Raw genomic sequence first — 19,772 nt, 5'->3', positions numbered from 1 at the left:
CCCTGTTCTCCAAAGTGATAGACACGTCCAAACAGATGGATTGGGGAAAGCTTGCTGAAATTGGTTTTGATTCTGAGAGTCCAACCTGAAAAGAAAAAGGAACAGAAAACTTAATCTCAGATGATGTGATATGTCAAGTTTAAAGCAACTGAGCAATCCCTTTTTTCTTATAGAAGTTACTGAAGGAATGTGTTACCTAACTTCCAATTTTCCAACAGTACATAAATAATCCTCACTTGCACAAATGCATGACAGCAGCAGAGGAACAATCCTCTGAACATAGTCTTTTCCCTATTAATCTCTTTTGTCATTGAGGCAATCAAGGAATAAGAAATAAAGGAAGTCTCAGGGCAGGAATCCTCCAAATACACCCCAATTATTGGTAATGGAGGTGGGGTGGAGGTCTAACCAGTTGGCTCAACTTTGTCCTTAGAATACAGGTAGTCCTCGACTTATGAGCACAACTGAGCTCAATATTTCTGTGGCTAAGTGAATTTGTTAAATGAATTTTGACCCATTTTATGACCTTTCTTGCCACAATTATTAAGTGAATCACTGCAGTAGTTAAGTTAGTAACACAGTTGTTAAGTTAATCTGGCTTTCCTATTGACTTTGCTTGTCAGAAGGTCAAAAGGTAATCACATGACCCCAGGACACTGCAACCCTAATAAATATGAGTTGGTTACCAAGCATCGGAATTCTGATCATGTGAGCATGGGGATATTGCAACGGTCATATGAAAAACGGTCATAAGTCACTTTTTTCAATACTGCTGTAACTTTGATCACTAAATTAACTGTTGTAAGCTAAGAACTAACTCTATGCACAACCATTTAACCTATGCAGTGATTGATAATATCTATACTATATCTATAGTAAAGGTAATTAACAGTGTAAACCCCTCTACCATTCTAATCAAGGAGGAAGTGAGTTCAAATAATGACCTATTGTTTTGCCTCATCAAAAGATTACAGAAATCCAGGATTGGAAATGGAGTGAATTATTAGACATTACTATAGGCATTATTAGGCATTATTTCAGAGGAGAGAAAAATCAGTGATAATATAAACTAAGGAATTTATATTACTACCGATAGTTTGTATCTTTAAAAAAATGATAACTTTCAACAATAAAATGCTTGTGTTTACAACAGCACACCAAGCTAAAATATTTTTACCAGTCATTCTAAAATCCAGATTCTATGTTTTAAGAGTAGTTCTATTAATCTCTCTGTTCTGATGAGAGTTATAAGTAAACTTATCAAGCATCCCCCAGTTCATCTTGACTAGTATGAAGAAAACTGCAGAGGAACAAGAGAAAAGTTGTTCTCCTAGTATAATATTCACATGAGGAGATATCGAAAGTATCTATGGTCTTGTAGTTTCAGCACAGAAGCAGTAAACGCAAAGCACCTTGAAGAACTGTGGCCCTTCAAATGTTGCTGGCAAAGATGAGGAATTCTCAGACTCTCATTTATTACATGACTTTTCTTTCTATGTTTGGGTCTGCCCTTCTGCTGGGAGGGAGGAGGCTGGTACGGGGTTGTAAACGGAAGAAGGAATGTGCCCTGGGCCATCTGTCTTATCTCAGCACTGAGGAGAGGAGATCAAGAAGCCGAGAGGAAACTGAAATCCTGAGAATGTTGTCTGGGAACTGCGCTTATCAATTTGGTTCCCATAACAATTTTGCACCTCAGGATTAGATGAAATAAAACCAGAGTTTTGGCTGTTGGGCTGGGGTCTATAAAGGATGTTTTAGTATAACGTTTTGCATGGGAAAATACTAGATCTTGCTTTGCTTTCTTGCTGTCACTGTTTCTCAATAAAAGTTCCTTTTGAGATAATGCCTGTCTGCTTTCTTGGGAAGACTAGCTGAGGCAAGACCTTACATTAAGCAAGATCTGCAAAAAGGTCAACCCAGAGAGGCGACTGCCCTACCGTGCACACCATGTCCCTCCACAGAGCGAACAAGACGAGACTGAATCCTGGGGCGAGTCCGCTGCAAAGGATCACCCAGAAGAAAGCTCCTCCAGATGGATGGAAGAAATGATCAAGGCAGAAAGCTTCATGAAGCCAAGGTAGTCAGTCGGAGTAAGAAAGAAGAGTGGGAAGGAAAAGCATAGTAACATTCACCCGAAGCAACCGGAGAAAGGGCTGGAAGTGGGAGATGGAACTGCTCTCTGACGAGGAGGACGAGTACAAAGGAGAGCAGGAGTCGATCAATGAGATCATGAAGCAAGCTGTGCAATACATGGTGGAAGTCTTTCAGAACCTGAAGACAAGGTCCGGATGGCACAAGAGTAAAAAGAGGAAGTAACTGGAAGAAACCAAGGATGGTAGGAGTGAATTGGGGACGTCCGAATACGCAGCAGGGGCAGCCAACTCCACGGAAACTGCAGCGACCGCCCCAACGACACAGCAGCCAGCAGTTCCCAGAGGGGGGAACACTCCACCAACCCACAGAGAGAGAGCCCCACCAGAAGAACCAAAGCTGGTTCCCCACAAGGTGAAATTCAATGGGGACCCCCAGTAACTGGGTTTGTTCCTGGCTCATGTATTCACCTACATGTAAATATATGGGAGAACCCTCTCCAGTGAGGAAGCCAGAGTCAGGGTCATTACCCTAGCCCTAGAAGGAACCGCAGCTCGGTGGATGGTTATTCTGCACAACTGCAATGCACCGAAACTTCAAAACTTTAACCATTTCATGAGAGCCTTGAGATGGAGGTTTGATGACTGCCTAGCTCACGGGTCAGCAACCCACGGCTCCAGAGCCACATGTGGCTCTTTGAGCCTTCTCCTGCGGCTCCCAGCCTCCTCTGCCATTGCAGACAGAGAGACAGAGACAGAGAAAGGCATTTGCGCTTCCCTTCTCTCTCTCTCTCTCTCTCTCTCTCTCTCTCTCTCTCTCTCTCTCTGTGTGTGTGTGTGTGTGTATGTATGTATGTAAAAAAGAGAGTAGCCTCACGCTGTTCTCCGATGAGCTGACAAGCTTATTGAGCAGGGTTCCTGCCTTGGCTGCGTCTCTGCAGGAAGCAGGAAGGGCAGAAAAGAGCCAGCTCAATAAGAATGTGTGTCAGCTTGCTGGAGAACAGCTTGAAGCCAGCTTGCCAGGTGAACAGAAGATCGGAGAGAGAGAGAACGCGAGGAGAGAGAGAAAGAGAGGGAGAGGAGAGAGGGAAAGGAAAGAAAGAGAACTCATGCACAGCAGCCTCTATTTCTTTTTAATTAAACTCTTCAATTAAGCTTTCACCCTCACACGCGCATGCGCGCAAGTTTTGCAGCTCCCAGTGTTTTCTCTGGGAAACGGGTCCAAGTGGCTCTTTGAGTGTTTAAGGTTGCAGACCCCTGGCCTAGCTGATTGAAAAGCACGGGATCGCATAAAGATTGTGAGGCAAGTACACCAGCCAGTAGATGAGTATATGGAAGAATTCAGGGACCTGGCATGCCGCCTCAACTGGCCTGAAGACATCTTGATCAGCTGCTTCCAGGATGGACTGAATGATGACTGTATAATGCATGTGTGGCCAGGGATGCCCCGGTACAATTGCATAATTGGTGCCTCCTAACCGAGGAGGTGGAAATCTACCAGAACCGCAACCCATACTACTCTGGCAGAGTGGAAACGATCCCCAGCGGAGAAGAAAAGAGAAGCAGCTAAAGCCTCAGCTGCAACCCCACGGTCAACATCCTGTTTTAAGTGTGGCAAGGAAGGTCATCACACCGTAGAATGCCGCAGCAAAACTCTGACCAAGAGAGGCAAACAACAGCCTGGAGGGAAGCTGACCAAGCCCACCCAACACCAGAAAGACATGGCCCTGAGAAGCACAGAGATTGTGGATTCCATTCAACCCCAAAGCCAGGAGTGGAACTCCAACCCCACCAGATGAACTGGGGGCACCATAAAATGACTATGATAATGACTCATTACTAAGTGGGCCGATCGCGCCAATGACCATCACGCCAATTGACTACCCAGGCTATCGGATCTCACATGAATGGGTGGAGACAGACCCAGAGAAAGTACATGCTGTTCTGGAATGGGCAGCTCCCCATACCAGAAAGCAACTATAGAACTTCTTGGGTTTGCGAATTTCTACTGGCAATTCATCCCTTCTTTCATCCAGATTGCCTTATCTATCACAAACCTGTTAAAAACAAAAGGGATGGATAAGCCAAAACCCAGCCAGTCTCTAAAATGGACAATGGAGTGTCAAGCAACATTTGAAAAACTAAAAAGGCTTTTCTCGGCAAAACCAATTTTAAAACACCCGGATCCAGAAAAGGGATTTGTAATTCAAGGTGACGCCAGCAATGTAGCTGTGGGAGCAGTGTTGCTCCAAGGAAATGAGAAAGGCCAACTACAACTATATGTCTCCAAAAAATTATTAGAAACCGAACAGCATTGAGCAGTTTGGGAGAAGGAAGCTTATGTAGTACGCTGGGCCTTCCTTACCTGGAGGCACTTCTTGGAAGGAAGTAAAATCCCCTTCCAAGTATGGACTGACCATAAAAACCTAGAAGCTCTCAGAACGCCCAGGAAGCTGCCACCTAAACAAGCCCAGTGAGCCCAACACTTCCACTTATTCAATTTCAGTCTCCACTACTTGCCGGGGGGAAGAACTTCTTCGCTGATGCCCTGTCCAGGATGCCATAGTACAACAGCTCCAAAGCTAATGTAGTGAAGCCTTTATTAACAGCACAGCAACTAGTGGCCCCAATGGTCACATCACAGAAGAGATGCCCCACCACTGGACAATGTTGCCTCAACCGTGTTCAAACAAGCTTGAGAAAGACAAGTGGTTTTCAAAGCATAAAAATCTCTGCTTAATGCAGGATGGACTAGCATGGGTGGGAGAAAAACTCTATGTCCTGCCATGCAAAGATTAAAAACTATGCAAGTTTCCCATGATTTAAAACTTGCAGGGCACTTCAGATTTGTGAAGACCCTACACCTGATAAAAAGGCAATTCTAATGGCAATCGTGGAAAAAAGACATTGAAAATTATGTGGCCAGCTGCCCTATTAGGGCTGTAGTAAAGCGAAGGCAAAGGAAAATCCCTGGTCTTTTGCAGCCTGTAGCAAGCCTTTCAGCACCCTGGAGAGAGATTTCTATGGCCTTTATTGTGGAATTGCCAAAGAGTTCAGGAAATACAGTTAACTGGGTCATAACTGACTTATTCTCCAAGCAAGTCCATTTCATTCCATGCCAAAAGAGCCCAACTGCTAAAGTCTTCGCTAAAATGTTCCTCCAACGTATTTATCAGTTGTATACAGCCCCTCAGCACATAATTTCAGACAGGGGTGTACAATTTACTTCAAAGTTCTGGAAGGTCTTTTTGGACCTATTGGGCACAGAACAAGGCTTGAATTCTAGTCATCATCCTCAAACGAATGGGGGGACAGAACAAATGAACTCAGTTCTGGAGCAGTACCTTAGATGCTTCATCAATTACCAGCAGGACAATTGGACTGATCTCTTGCCCTTTGCTGAGTGGCATTTAACAATGCTGTTCACTCCAGCACAAGATACACCCCCTTTCAAGTTACCACAGCGCAGGTGTCCAACCCTATGCCTGAATTACCAAACAGTGAGCCCACTATCCCTTCTCTTAAGGAATGGATGAATCAGTTGCAAAATACCTGGCAAATAGTCAGAAAAGCTCTAGACAAAGCCAGGGATGCTTATAAAGCTTAAGCAGATAAAAACAAAAGGGAACCCAAACCTTTTCACATTGAGGACAAAGTCTATTTATCCACTAGGTTTCTGCAATCCCTGCAACCTTTCAAGAAGTTAGGACCCAAATTCATAGGTACCTTTCCAATCAAGCGCATCATAGATCTTTAGCATCTTTAGAACCTAATCACTAGCAAAAGACAATTGGACAACTAATCAACAAGGAAGTAGAGAGTGATAGGAAGGAAGAAAAACTCAAATGCAAAATAGAAGATGTAGGAAGCATGCCCAGGGTCAGCAAGGAAAGAAATTAAATGCCTATACACTAATGCTCAAATTTTAGGCAACAAAGAGGGTGAACTCAAAGTACTAATACACGAGGGTAGGTGTGATATAGTTGCCATTACCAAAACTTGATTGGATAAAACTCACAACTGGATTATATGTAAAAAAAAAATCACTACACCTCTACAGAAATGCATAAAACCTGCTAGCATGCATATCGATCAACATAAAAGAAAAAAAGAATGACATTGCCATAGGTGTATACTACAGGCCCCCAAACCAAGCAGAAGAAATAGATGAACTGTTTGCTAACCAGTTAACAAATATATGTAGAAAATACACAACAGTAATGGGGGGTTTTAACTATACCAACATCAACTGGGGGACCAACTCTGCAATAAGTGAGAGGTCGAACAGCTTACTGACCAACCTAGCAAACAACTTTGTCACCCAAAAGGTAGAGAAGGGAACTAGAGGGACAGCTATACTGGACCTCATTCTTACTAACAGAGAAGTAGGGATAGAGGGGGTTGAAGCTGCCGGAACTTTGGGCGAGAGTGACCACATCATATTGGAATTCAATATAATAAAGGCACAAGCAATAGAGCAGAGGTCCCCAACCTTTTGGGCACCAGGGACCGGTTCCGTGGAGATAGGTTTTCATGCAGACCAGAGGAGGCATGGTTTTGTGTGCTGCCTGCATCTCACGGATGGGGCTTTGCTTGTTTGTGCGGACCAGTTGCTGGCATGCCAGTACTGGTCCACGGACCGAGGTTGGGGACCCTTGCAATAGAACATAACCAAACCAGTGTCTTAGACTTTAAAACAGTTGATTCCAACAAATTTAGAAAGCGATTGGGAAGGATCTCATGATGAAAATCTCAAAGGAGAAGTAAATTCAAAAAGCTTGGGAAACTCTGAAAAATATAATTATAAAAGCCCAGTGCAGCTTAACACCACTGAAAAAGAAAACCAAGGAAAAAAACATGGTTGCACATAGAACAGATCAGTGAACACCTAGAAACAAGCAAAATTATAACACAAGCCAACACAGATTTGCCAAAAAGAGATCATGCCAACAAATCTTATTTCATTCTTTGGCTACATGACTAAATTACTGAACAAGCAAAATGCTGTGGACATAATATAATTGGATTTCAATAAGGCATTTGACAAAATAGGCCACAGACTACTTCTTGATAATGTGGAATAGACAGTATCACCAGCAGATGAATTCATAATTGGCTGACAAGCTGCACTCAATGTGTAGTCCTTAATAGTACTACACGTACATAGAAGAAGTAAACAGTGGGGTATCTCAAAGTTCTGTTTCAGTCTCAGTACTCTTCAGTATCTTTATAAATGATTAAGATAAGAGGATAGAAGGGGAACTCATCAAATTTGCTGTCAACACTAAACTGGCAGGAATAGCCAACATCCCAGAAAATAGGCTTATGATCCAGATGGATCTCGACAGACTTGAACACTGTGTCCTATCCAACAAAATAAAATTCATGTGAGAAAAGAAAGGTTTTACACTTATGCAAGAAAAACCAGATCTATAGTTACAGATTAGGTGAAGCTTCACTCAATAGTAGTACCTTTGAGAGGGATCTTGGAATCCTAGTGGACAATCACTTAAATATGAGCCAACAGTGTGCTATGCTCACCAAAAAGGACAATGCAACTCTAGGCTGCATTATTAGAGGGATAGAATCAAAATCACATAAGTGTTAGTGCCACTTTATAAGGCTTTATAAGTCCACATTTGGAATACTGCATCCAGTTTTGGCCACTACAATATAAAAAATATGTTGATACTGGAAAGAGTGCAGAGAAGAGTAACAAAGATGATTAGGGGATGGAGGCTAAAACATATGAAGAATGGTTGCAGGAATTGAATATTTCTTTTTTTTTGTAAAAAGTTTTTATTTTCAATTTTACAATACATTACAGTCATAAAAATACTTCAGATAAAAAATAAAACAAATTGATACACACAACTTTCGGTATTGCTCACCCATTTCCCCCCAAACCGCATCCAACCTCTAACCAACTTGCCTCTTTCCCTCTTCCTCACTCTCCCCCTCTCCTCCTTCTCCTCAAACCTTCCTACTTGCTTCTCCCCTTCTTCTATCTTCTCGCTCCAGATGTGGTCCAGGGGAAATGCCCGAGCAATTCCTCTCTCCAAATTAAAACATCAATATTATATACAATAAAACTATTTCTACTTATCTGAGCTACTTAAACCTCAACCCATCCTCCCCCCACCCCCCTCCCCCCCGACATCCCAGAGCCAAGTACAGGGTTATACAAACATATTAAACATAATCTATTTAAGTTTACTAATTATATAATAACCAAAATCATACTAACCCTTAACTCTCTTCAAACTTTAACATCATAAGTTTATAAACAAATTCATTACTCATAAAATAAGTGAAACTTTGTAGTTCCATATTTCTTCTGAACATATTCTATCCATCTTCTCCATACGTTAAAATATCTCTCTTGTGAATGGTCCTTTAAATAAGCAGAAATTTTAGCCATTTCTGCTAAATTAGAAACCTTAAATACCCATTCTTCTAAAGAAGGCAGAGTATCCTTCTTCCAATATTGACCCACCAGTAATCTTGCTGCTGTTATTAAATTCAACATTAAGATAGTTTCTTTAACATTAAAGTCCACGAAAATTCCCAAAAGAAATAGTTGGGGAGTAAACTTAATCTTCCTTTTAAAAACCTTTTGAATGTTCCACCAAATCATAATCCAGAAGGCTTTAATAACTTTACAGGTCCACCAAACATGAAAATAGGTTGCATCCAAGCAACCACATCTCCAACATTTAGGTTGCAGGTTCGGGTACATACAAGACAACTTTTTAGGATCCAGATGCCATCTATAAAACATTTTATAAAAATTTTCCCTCAAATTTTGAGCCTGCGTAAATTTAACATTTCTAATCCAAATTACCTCCCATAAATCCAATGAAATCGGTTCCTGAATATTCTGGGCTCATGTAATCATACAATCTTTTACTAACTCTGTTTCCAAATCCAATTTTATTAACTCATTGTAAATTCTTTTAATATGGGCATGTTTCTGATCCTTAATCTGAATTACCAAATTTTCATCTACTAAAGTAATTCCCACTTTCTTATCTAAAGTCCATCTCTGCACTATTTGCAAATATTGAAACCATGATTGTAAAATATTTTCTTGCCTTAACATATCTGAAGACTTTAGTTGCCAATCAGTACCCGACCAAATAAGTAACTCTTTGTACGAAATGTTATCAAAATTTACCCCCTTAGAGACCCCCTGAATTGCTTGTCCAGGAATCCCACAAATAGGTATTTTATAATTTAACTTTTAATAATATTTCTTCCAAACTTGAAGTAGAGCATATCTTAAAATGTGTGACTTAAAGACCCAATCTACTTTCTTATCAAAAATTAAGTATGCATGCCAACCATATAATAAATCCCACCCTTCAAGAACAAGAATATTTTTATTTGTTAAATTAAGCCAGTCACTTACTAAAGTTAAAGTGGCCGCATCATAATATAATTTCAAATTAGGTGCTTTAAGTCCACCTCTTTTTCGAGCATCTTGTAAAATCTTAAACTTTACCCTTGATTTCTTCCCACCCCAAATAAATTTACTGATATCCTTCTGCCACTCATCCAAATTCGCATCCTTCTTTAAAATAGGTATCATCTGAAACAAAAAAAGAAACTTTGGTAGAACATTCATCTTTACTACTAAAATTCTCCCCAGTAACGATAGTTGCGGTTTTTGCCAATCATTTAAATCTTTTTGAACTTTAACCCATAAGTGTTCATAATTATTCTTATACAATTTTCCATTAGATGTTGTAATATATACTTCTAAATACTTAACCTTATTAACTACTTCATAACCTGTTGCTTCAGCTATAAAATCTTTTCCCTTCATAGACATATTTTTCAATAATATTTTAGTTTTATTCTTATTTACCTTAAAACCAGAGACCTGTCCATACTGTGCTAAAATTTCAACCAAATCTTTGACCGAATCTGTTGGGTTGGATAACATCACAACCAAATCATCAGCAAAAGCTCTCAGCCTGTAATCAATCTTACTTATTTTTATTCCTTTTAATCTAGATGAATCTCGAATTTTAATAAGTAAAATCTCCATTGTTAATACAAATAACAAGGGGGATAAAGGACAACTGTCAGAATCCAATTATATTTCATCTCTAGTTATCAACTATAGAAAACCCCATTTCTGCCTTCTCGGGATTCTGTCATACGATGACGGGAAGGGGGTGAACAAAGGGGCTTTATGGCCCTCACTTCCTTCGGTACACTTCAAAAGAACTGAATATGGATAGCACCAAAAGGACTAATCATAACAAAGGGGGCTATTACCTTTCATGTAGTTCTCTCTGAAGTCTCCATCTAGCCAGCAGTAAAGAAAAGGGGGTGGGAGTGTAATGCCTGAGACTGTCGCTGGAAGAAGGGGGTGATTGGGTGGGGCTACTGGGAAACCCCTTAAAATCTTGAATGGGAAGAGCTTGGATCCCAAATCCTGTCTAGAACACCTGCAACCATTTTCTCTTAATAAAGGATTTATTTATTTATTTATGAGACTTATATACCGCTTTAAGTGCAAGCACTCTCTAAGTGGTGTACACCAGTAAGCAGTGTGTGTGTGTGTGTGTGTGTGTGTGTGTGTGTGTGTGTGTGTGTATATATATGTTTTCTGAGGTTTTCGCGGGTGTTTGTATGTAGGTCTTTGGTTGTTCGGGTTTTCTCCCGCATAAAATTGGAAGTGTCTTGGCGACGTTTCGACGAAGTCCCATTCATCATCTTCAGGCTGGTGTTTTCAGCTTCCTGCTTTGAGCAGCAAAGCACGAAGGAGAAAACACCAGCCTGAAGATGACGAATGGGACTTCGTCGAAACGTCGCCAAGACACTTCCAATTTTACGCGGGAGAAAACCCGAACAACCAAAGACCTACATATATATATATATGTAGGACCCAGATTGTATGTACATACATACATACATTGCCCCCAACAATCTGGGTCCTCATTTTACCTACCCCGGAAGGATGGAAGGCTGAGTCAACCTTGAGCCGGTGAGATTTGAACCGCTGACCTGCTGACCTGCTGAATCAGCTAAAGTGGCCTGCAGTACTGCACTCTAACTGTTGCGCCACCTCGGCTCTATGCCTGTTGGAAGAATTATTCCAAGAGTTCTGTCTTCTTAAGATGCAAAGTGGGGTGGGTCTTGTACCTTTTCCTATTTTAAATACGTCTGTTAATCCCCCATTAATTATAATTTGTGCCGATTGTTGCTGATATATGGCCTTGAGAGCACTCAAAAATTTATCTCCAAAATTCATTTCCTCTACGACTTTCAATAAAAATTTCCAATCTAATTGATCAAAAGCTTTCTCTATGAATATTAAATTGATCAAAAGCTTAATCTATGAATATTAAAGCAGCAGGGATTTGGTTGTTCTTATCCAAATACTCTATTAAATTAACAATTTGTCTTACATTATTTTTCATATATCTTCCCATTATAAATCCAGATTGGTCAGTATGAATCAGTTGTTTCAAAACCTGCATTAATCTATTTGCCAATATCTTTGCAAAAATCTTGTAATCTGTATTTAAAAGAGATATAGGCCTGTAATTTCTAGGTTGGGACAGATCCTGGTCTTCCTTTGGAATCAATGATATGATTTTGAATTGAATATTTCTAGCCTAGTAAAAAGAAGCACTAGCAGCAACATGATAGTGATGTTCCAATATTTGAGGGGCTACCACAAAGAAGAGGGGGGGGTTTCAACCTATTTTCCAGAGCACCAGAAGGCAAGACAAGAAGCAATGGATGGAAACTAATCAAGGAAAGAAACAACTTAGAACTAAGAAATTTCCTGACAGCAATTTCCTGACAGTGAGAACAATAAACCAGTGGAACGGCTTGCCTTCAGAAGTTGTGGGTGCGCTATCACCAGACGCTTTTAAGAAGAGTCTAAAAAGCAAATTATCTGAAATGATATAGGCTTTCCTTGAGCAGGGGTTGGACTAGAACAGCAGTTCTCAACCTGTGGGTCACGACCCCTTTGGGGGTCGAATGACCCTTTCACAGGGGTCGCCTAAGACCATCGGAAAACATATATTTCCGATGGTCTTAGGAACCAAGACACCGCTCCTCTGACTTCCCCAAACCGTTGTGCGAATAAAATGAAAGGAGACCCTTCGGTCGGGGTCTCTTGAGCTCTTAGAAGCAAATCCAAAACACAAATGCAAGAAGTAAATAAATAAACGATTAGCATCTGCCGGCATCTTGGCAGTTTACAGCCCATGCTAACTGTAAACAAATCTCTGCTCCGCTCTGTCTGTTAGCAAATTCTTTTTACCCGCTCTCAAAAAATGAAATGGGTCAGGAAAGCAGAACCAAGTGTGTGTAGGAAACAGGGAAAGAGTGGTGGGGCCGGAGTAATGTTTAAAGTTGCCTTCGTCCCATCCAGATTTGCCGGGAATCAGATTCTAGATCCCAAAGGAGAAATCGGGGAAGTTCGGTGTTGAAAACATTTCCAAAATCGCGCAAACGGCTGAAGTCCTTCCAAGTCAAGGAGAAGGCTTGAGGGCAGAGGGAGAATGGGAGGGAGAAGGGACAGGAGGGAGAAGGGACAACGCTTGGCCTCCCTGGAAGGAAAACAACCTCTCCTGATCTGGAAGGTGCGGGTCAGGCCGGAGTCATTCCTCTCGGCAAATACACGGGGGGACACGGGGGGAACTCGGCAAACACATAGGGAATGAGAAGCAGGTCCTGAATGGCGCCGGATGAGTCGGTTCCTCACGCAGGATTTCTAGCGTTCCCACAGCCAGCCATGCTTATGGCGATACATCGTTGAAAGAGGCTTTTTTCCTTGCTTTTATCGCCACTCGGCCCCAGAACAAATCTGCAGGTGCAAAGCGATCTAGAATACGTTTATTCTGAAGTAAAACACTGAGCTTAAAACGACTTCGAGGCCGGCTGACCAGCCTTGTTTCCAAGCCTGTTTGGCAGCAAGGATCCCAGTGGCCTCCGGGAAGTTTCCCGCCGCCATTGCTGGCTGGGAAGGAAAGCCGGAAATGGAGCCAACGTGTTGGCGAAGTAAGCGGTTTCTTTTGGCCTCCAGGAAGTTTAAGAGTGGCAGGAAGGAGAAAGAGCCAAAAGGGGATGCACTACGAGGTGCACCTGGGTGAAAAGGGGTATAGGATTGCAAGCATCTATCCATCCAGGCTGTGATGTGGGGACCAAGTCCCCCAGTGTTCTCAATGGGCAGTGGGGACTGTAGTTCCAAGTTTAAGGTGTCAGCTTGAAGAAGCTGATGGTAGCCCTAATTGCAAAATGGTCATGGTGTCCTTGAATACAAGATACCTATCTGGGCAAGGAAAGAAGCAGAGGCTTATCCACCCATTGATGGAGCACTTTTGGAGAATAAGTTGGATCAAAAGTTGAGTCTCTGGGACTCTTCTCCTAACCTAATTGCTTCTCAGTTTTTTGAGGTTTGATTTGGAAAAAGGGAAATTACAGAGTGTCCTTCTGGTGAGAGATTTAGCATTGCAGCTGAACCACCGATGTCAGCTTGTTGAAGTAAAGTATCTCTCAATGTGACAAGCTAAAATACACAAAGCACATTTCCCAGATTGGATGGAATTGGATTCAAAGGAAATATCCCTTTGTTGTGGGCTCAGTTACTTGTGCTGGACTTCAGACTATGTGTTTGAGTTATAGTTACCTCTGCATATACAGGGGAAATGCCTCAGCAAAATGAATTTGAACAGATTTCCTATCTAACAACTCAAGACAACCCAGGTAGTTGGCAGCACCTGGTCAACCTTTGTTGACGTTGAAAAATTAAGAAGGTTTGGACCTGATTAATACTTGAAAGGAGACTATTAAAAATCCAAAAAGAGCCGCAAGAATTGGATAAAATTATACATGGAACAGAAATAAAATTAATTAGCAATTTATACAAATACCTATTGAGATATAAAATGGAAGACGAGGTTATCAAAGAGACAATGATTAGATGGGCAAAAAATTTCGGATATAATATAGAATTGGAAAAATGGGAAAAAAATATGGGAAATAAATATAAAATTGACTATGTCGGTGGCATTCAAGGAAAACCAGTTGAAGATGTTTTACAGATGGCATCTTCCACCAGCAAAGCTTGCCAAGATGTTCCAGAATAATTCGCCAACATGCTGGAAATGTAAAAAAGTATATGGAGCATATTATCATCTATGGTGGACATGCTCAGTTGCAAAAAAATACTGGTCTATAATAAGAAAATGGATCCAAGAAATAATAGACCAACCCGTAGACTGGAAACCAGAGATCTTTTTGTTGGATATTTTAAACAGAAAATATAGTAAAGAAATATGGTACTTAATTTTACATATAATAACGGCGGCAAGAATAGCATATGCACAGTGCTGGAAAAATGAGAATATATCATCAGAGGAAGAAGTAATAAGAAAAATCCTGGACTGTGCTGAGATGGACAAATTAACAAAAGAGATAAAAGAAAAGGAAGACACAGAGTATTATATAGTATGGAACAAGTTGTATGTCTGGTTGGAGACTAGAAATAATAGAAGAGAATAAATATGGAAAGGTCAAAAGTGAAATAAGAAAAGTAAATAAGAAATAACGGGGTTATAAGGACAAATATTCTAAAGAAGAATAAGGGGGAAGTGTAAATATTAGATTACCGTTACGTAATTGCTGTTAAAAAAAAAGGAGTATATATATTGTATGTGTATGTGTGTTATGTTTTGCTTTGTTCTGTTTTGTCTTGTTGGTTAAAAATAAAAATTAAAAAAAAAAACTTGCTGGGCTGTAGGCTTGACCCAGAACTTCCTAAAGATGGCAATGGCAAGCCAAGAAAACTTCATAGATGTGTCCATGCAGTTATTAACTTGCTCTACTGAAAAGCAAGTTTTTAACAGATTTACATGTTTGAAATATAGGATCCTAAAGATATCAACTATGCTTTAAATTAGCCTGCTTGTCATCTTTCAGGAATTGTGGTGTTCAATTCGTAACAATGAAAATACATCCTGCATATCAGATATTTACATTATGATTAACAGTAGCAAAATTACAGTTATGAAGTAGCAACAAAAATAATTTTATGGTTGGGGGTCACCACAACATGAGGAACTGTATTAAAGGGTCGCGGCATTACGAAGGTTGAGAACCACTGGACTAGAAGATCTCCAACGTCCCTTCTAATATTCTGCTATTCTGTTAAGAATTCTCCCATAGCTTTAAAAATATATAGGGAGGGAAACATTACTAGTAGAAGGATGAAAGTTTTGCACCTGAGCAGGGAAACAGTGAACCCTACAAGGTGGATCAGAGTATGAAACCAATGCCATATAAGTTAGGACAGTATTTATCATAAAGTTGTAGTAACAGAATCTTGAATTTGGGGAATTCTTTTCTGAGACTTTTTTCAACTTAGTTTCTTGGCCTGGGCTCAAACCCTGCTTATCTCAGCATTGCCTTCTTCTGTCCTTTAAGGCCATTTTTACGTCATCTACAAAGGCCAAATTGAAGTCCATCCTCAGTCATAGAATGGCGAAGTGCCTGGATTATATTGGAGTAGTCCAACCTATTTTACAGGGTTTTAATTGAGGGAAAATGGGAGGAGAAAATGATATATATGTCACCATGAGCTCCTGGAGGAAAGACTATTGCTATTGCAATAGCAATAGCCCTTAAATTTATATACTGCTCCATAGTGCTTTACCACATTCTCCGGGTGGTTTATAATGTCCACATATTGCCCCCAACAATTTGGATCATTATTTTATGGACCTCAGAAGGACGAAAGACTGTGTCAACCTTGAGCCAGTGAGGATCTAAAACACAATGATATCAGCAGGTACAAGAATGGCAGATTAAGAAGTAACAGTTTCTTAAAAAGCAATACATTATCATAGAATACATAAAATGTACAATGTAGGGAATGTTGGCAATCTCAGATTTTTAAAGGCAAAGATCCATCCATCCATCCCTCTCTCTCAGATAAATAGAATACAATAGAATAGAGCTGGAAGGGATCTTGGAGGTCTTCTAGTCAAGCCCCCTGCTCAAGCATGAGAACCTATACCATTTCAGACATGTGTCTGTCTGTCTAGTCTTTTCTTAAAAACCTCCAGTGATGGAGCGCCCACAATTTCCGAAGGCAAGCTGTTCCACTGATTAATTGTCCTTGCTGTTAGGAAGTTTCTCCTTAATTCCAGATTGCTTCTCTCTTTGGTCAGTTTTCAACCATTGTTTCTTGTCCTGCCCTTTGGTGCTTTGGAGAATAGTTTGATGCCCTCTTCTTTGTGGCATCCCCTCAAATACTGGAATACTGCTATAATGTCACCCTATTTCTTCTTTTCTTTAGACTAGCCAAACCCAAGTCCTGCAGCCATTCTTCACGTGCTTTAGTCTCCAGGCCTTTGATCATAGTTGCTCTTCTCTGAACTTTTTCCAAAGTCTCAACATCTCTTTTGTACTATGGTGATGAAAACTGGTTGCAGTATTCCAGGTGTGGTCTTACTAGGGTTTTATAAAGCAGTACTAATACTTTGCATGATCTTGATTCTATGCCTGTTTATACAACCCAGAATTGTATTAGCTTTTTTGGCTACTGCTGCACACTGCTGGCTCATAGTCAAGTGATTGTCCGCTAGGACTCCAAGGTCCCTCTCATAGTTACTGTTTTTGAGCCATGTCTTGCCTAATCTGTACTTATACCTTTGATTTTTCCTGCCTAAATGTAAAACTTTGCTTTTTTCCACACTAAAATTCATTTTGTTGGACAGGGCCCATTGTTCAAGTGTGTCAAGATCTTTTTGGATCCTGAGCTTGTCTTCTGGGGTGTTGGCTTTTCCTGCCAGTTTAGTGTCATCCGCAAATTTTATGAGTTCCCCTTCTATTCCCTCATCTGTCATTCAGTAGAATATGGAAGGCCAAATGAAATACATATACATCTATATACATATCAATGAATGTATTTCATTCACTCACTAGTGGTTATTTCACTAACTCGGACCACAAACTCTTCATCAAAAATTATCTTCAAGAAAATAACAGTGGGCAGTATGTCCTATCAGCTAGAGATTACAAAAAAAGTCAGCTTCACTACCATAGCTGATGTGGAAAAATAGGAACTGAAAAATAGGAACAGAATTTATTCTCCTAAACAGATAATTTTCTCCAACTCATTCTGATTTATTCACAAAACTATTCATAAAAATACAAATACAAATCGTTCTTGTAATCTGCAATTACACTTCTCATTAAGATAAAGTGTTTTTATTTTGTCAGGACACGGCGAGGGCCCAGTCATGTGCCTTAGAAATCATGGTTTATTGCTTAGCGTTGTTGTGAACATCAATAGTTTATTTGGCAACTTTGATTTTTTTTGCTTCATTGGGGGTACTACAATAATCACGTCAGGCAGTGTCAGAGAAATGGTAGACTGAAATTTTCAGACCAGGTTTCTGGGTTTCATGGACATCAAAGTAGTAGAGTAGAATGACAGGCTTAAATATTTTTTTCTTCTTTTAAAAATTCAAACTCTGAATCTAATTTTGAATAGTTTCAGAGAGATTACAGAACACAATGGCTACAATAGTGTTTTTTTTTACATATCTTTAGAGACAGATATCTTTGTAGATAACTAAATTGTAAACCTACATTTTTAAAGGCTAACCATTAGACCTCTAAAGGAAGTAGGAACTTAAATGTATCTTGAAAGACAAATGAATTAATTTTATGTGTGAAACTTAAGAAAACACAGATCTCCTGATTTTAAATCACAAAATATATTGAGAATTTCAATGAAAATTCCAAGGGCATAAAAGAGAAAAGGAGAAATATGCAGGACACCCAGCTGATGAAGTACTTTACAGCTGTTAGATTTTTTAAAAATCTATATTTCTCAAGATCAAGGTTTACCTTGGGGACTACTGAACAGTGATAAGATCTGCCCATTCCCATGCAGTTTCTATAATCTGAACTTACCATATTTCATATTGTTCCAGGTAGAGAGGAGCTTGCTCTTGATCTTGTCCACTTCATCAGGTTCGCTATACTGGCTGCAGGTGGCACTTCTGGAGAAAAACCCTGGATAGCTCCCTCCCTGGCTGCTGGCTCGGGGATTAAAAAACTGCCTTCCATCTGAACGGTGCAACTCTTCCTGGCTTAAGTACTGCACTGAGGTGGGTGACACGGAATTCATTTAATAACTGAGACTAATGGAGACTATGTCCTCTTTGACAGGTTGAGATGAAAGCTTCATGTGCATTGCTGGGGAAGTAGAACTACAAAATCAAAGGCAAAAATACTAAGGAAGCTTCTGTAGAGATATAACAGCTCAACATTATTAAATATAAATATCTGCAAATATGTCTTATATTCAAATCATCTTCTTAACTATAGCAAATCTCAAATCCTGCATAGATGTTTACTGCTCTATATCCAACTCAATTGGGCTGGGGAGGGAGGAAGGAAGAGGTTTTAAGAAATGTCACGTCACCTACAAAGGCCAAACAATGAGGCAAGTATTATAATCCACTCAACTTCTTTAAACAATTAATTTTCATTCCCTGTTAATCGCAGTTAAAAGACCATGTATGTGCAAATCTTTGCACAAGACAAGTTCAGATATTTTAAAAACCTGCAATATGGGAGAAAAAAGAACCAGAGAAAAGTCCATGGTTCCTCCAGCAATGCTTAAGAAGTTTATACCAAAACTTTAAAAAATAGAGAATGTGTAATTCAGGAATATGTTATATGTTCACCTCTTCAGTTGAGCATTGGGAAGTAACTCATCTGTTCAACACTAATAAAAGCTAATTTAGAAAGGCAAGAAAAGAAAAAAAAAGCCAACATCTTTCAAATCAGTATTGTCAAACTTGTATTCTACTGATTACCATCTTAGATTCGGGTTACCTTCCCTAAATTATATGCCAAAAGCAAGATTGCTTTTGTTGCCTATAAGGAAAGGGAAGAACTATCTGCTTTGGTGTCGTAATCATTAAAGCATCAGGAAAAGTCAAACAGAATAGTTAGAAGAAACCGGGAAAGCTTAATAGGGACAATTTCCGTTTCGGTGGTGAGTCCCACAACCCGCTCTGAAGAACTACAGTACCAGGTTTATCCAGCCTATGGTGAGTGTGGGCGGGGGTGGGAGAGTGGAGAGACTGGCTGCCCCTTCCCCGTCTACACCTCGCCGATTTGGCCTAACCTACAGCCCGTCTCCCCCCCTCCCCCACGCCGAACCATGCCCCTCGCAACCAAAGCGAAGACCTGTCCCAAACCCTTCTCTACCAAATGCAGTAAGGCCAGCCTACTTATCCAACTTACCCAAACGGCGGAGGCATAGGATACGAGACTACGGGCCCTCTCTGGGGCGTTCCGCTGGCCGTTTTCAATCCGCCAGGAGCATCCAACTTCGCACTTTCGTACCGTACCGCAACAATATCTCCGGCTCCGTCATCTTAGATCCCCGGAACAAGAAGCGGAAGTGCTTCCTTGCCCTTAGATAGCGGCCGGAAATACTTTGGCCAAGAGATAAAAAGAAAGAGAAGCTTTGCTTGAGGAACGAGTTGCGGGTGTATTTTCGGCTACGCTCCTCTCCTAAATGTTTTCAGCCGCATTTTTTTCGTTTGGCGGGAAGAACATGCTTTTTCAAGGCCTTTATTAGCTCTGCTTCATAATATTAATAAATTGTAAAAAGGCAGCTTTTCA

General features: G+C 40.4%; 1 protein-coding gene across 6 annotated transcripts in view; it reads right to left on the bottom strand.

Moving 5' to 3' along the window:
* Positions 1-19,552, bottom strand: part of ATG4D (autophagy related 4D cysteine peptidase) — a 77,842-nt gene extending 58,290 nt beyond the window's left edge. For 4 of the 6 annotated variants that reach the window (XM_039364289.1, XM_039364287.1, XM_039364290.1 and 1 more), the window contains exons 1-3: positions 19,389-19,552; positions 18,045-18,343; positions 2-85 (exon numbers count right to left, since the gene is read on the bottom strand). In XM_039364289.1, the coding sequence (XP_039220223.1) occupies positions 2-85; positions 18,045-18,261 (301 nt within the window). In that variant the 5' untranslated portion in view covers positions 18,262-18,343; positions 19,389-19,552. The remainder of the gene's footprint in view (position 1; positions 86-18,044; positions 18,344-19,388) is intronic. The other 2 variants (XM_039364291.1, XM_039364292.1) reach the window with 2 other exon arrangements.
* Positions 19,553-19,772: the final 220 nt, after the last annotated feature.

This window comes from Crotalus tigris, unplaced genomic scaffold, assembly GCF_016545835.1.
Source record: "Crotalus tigris isolate CLP2741 ecotype Arizona unplaced genomic scaffold, ASM1654583v1 scf7180000019721.812232, whole genome shotgun sequence".
Lineage (NCBI taxonomy): Eukaryota > Metazoa > Chordata > Lepidosauria > Squamata > Viperidae > Crotalus > Crotalus tigris.
This window is presented reverse-complemented; position numbering and strand designations above follow the sequence as displayed.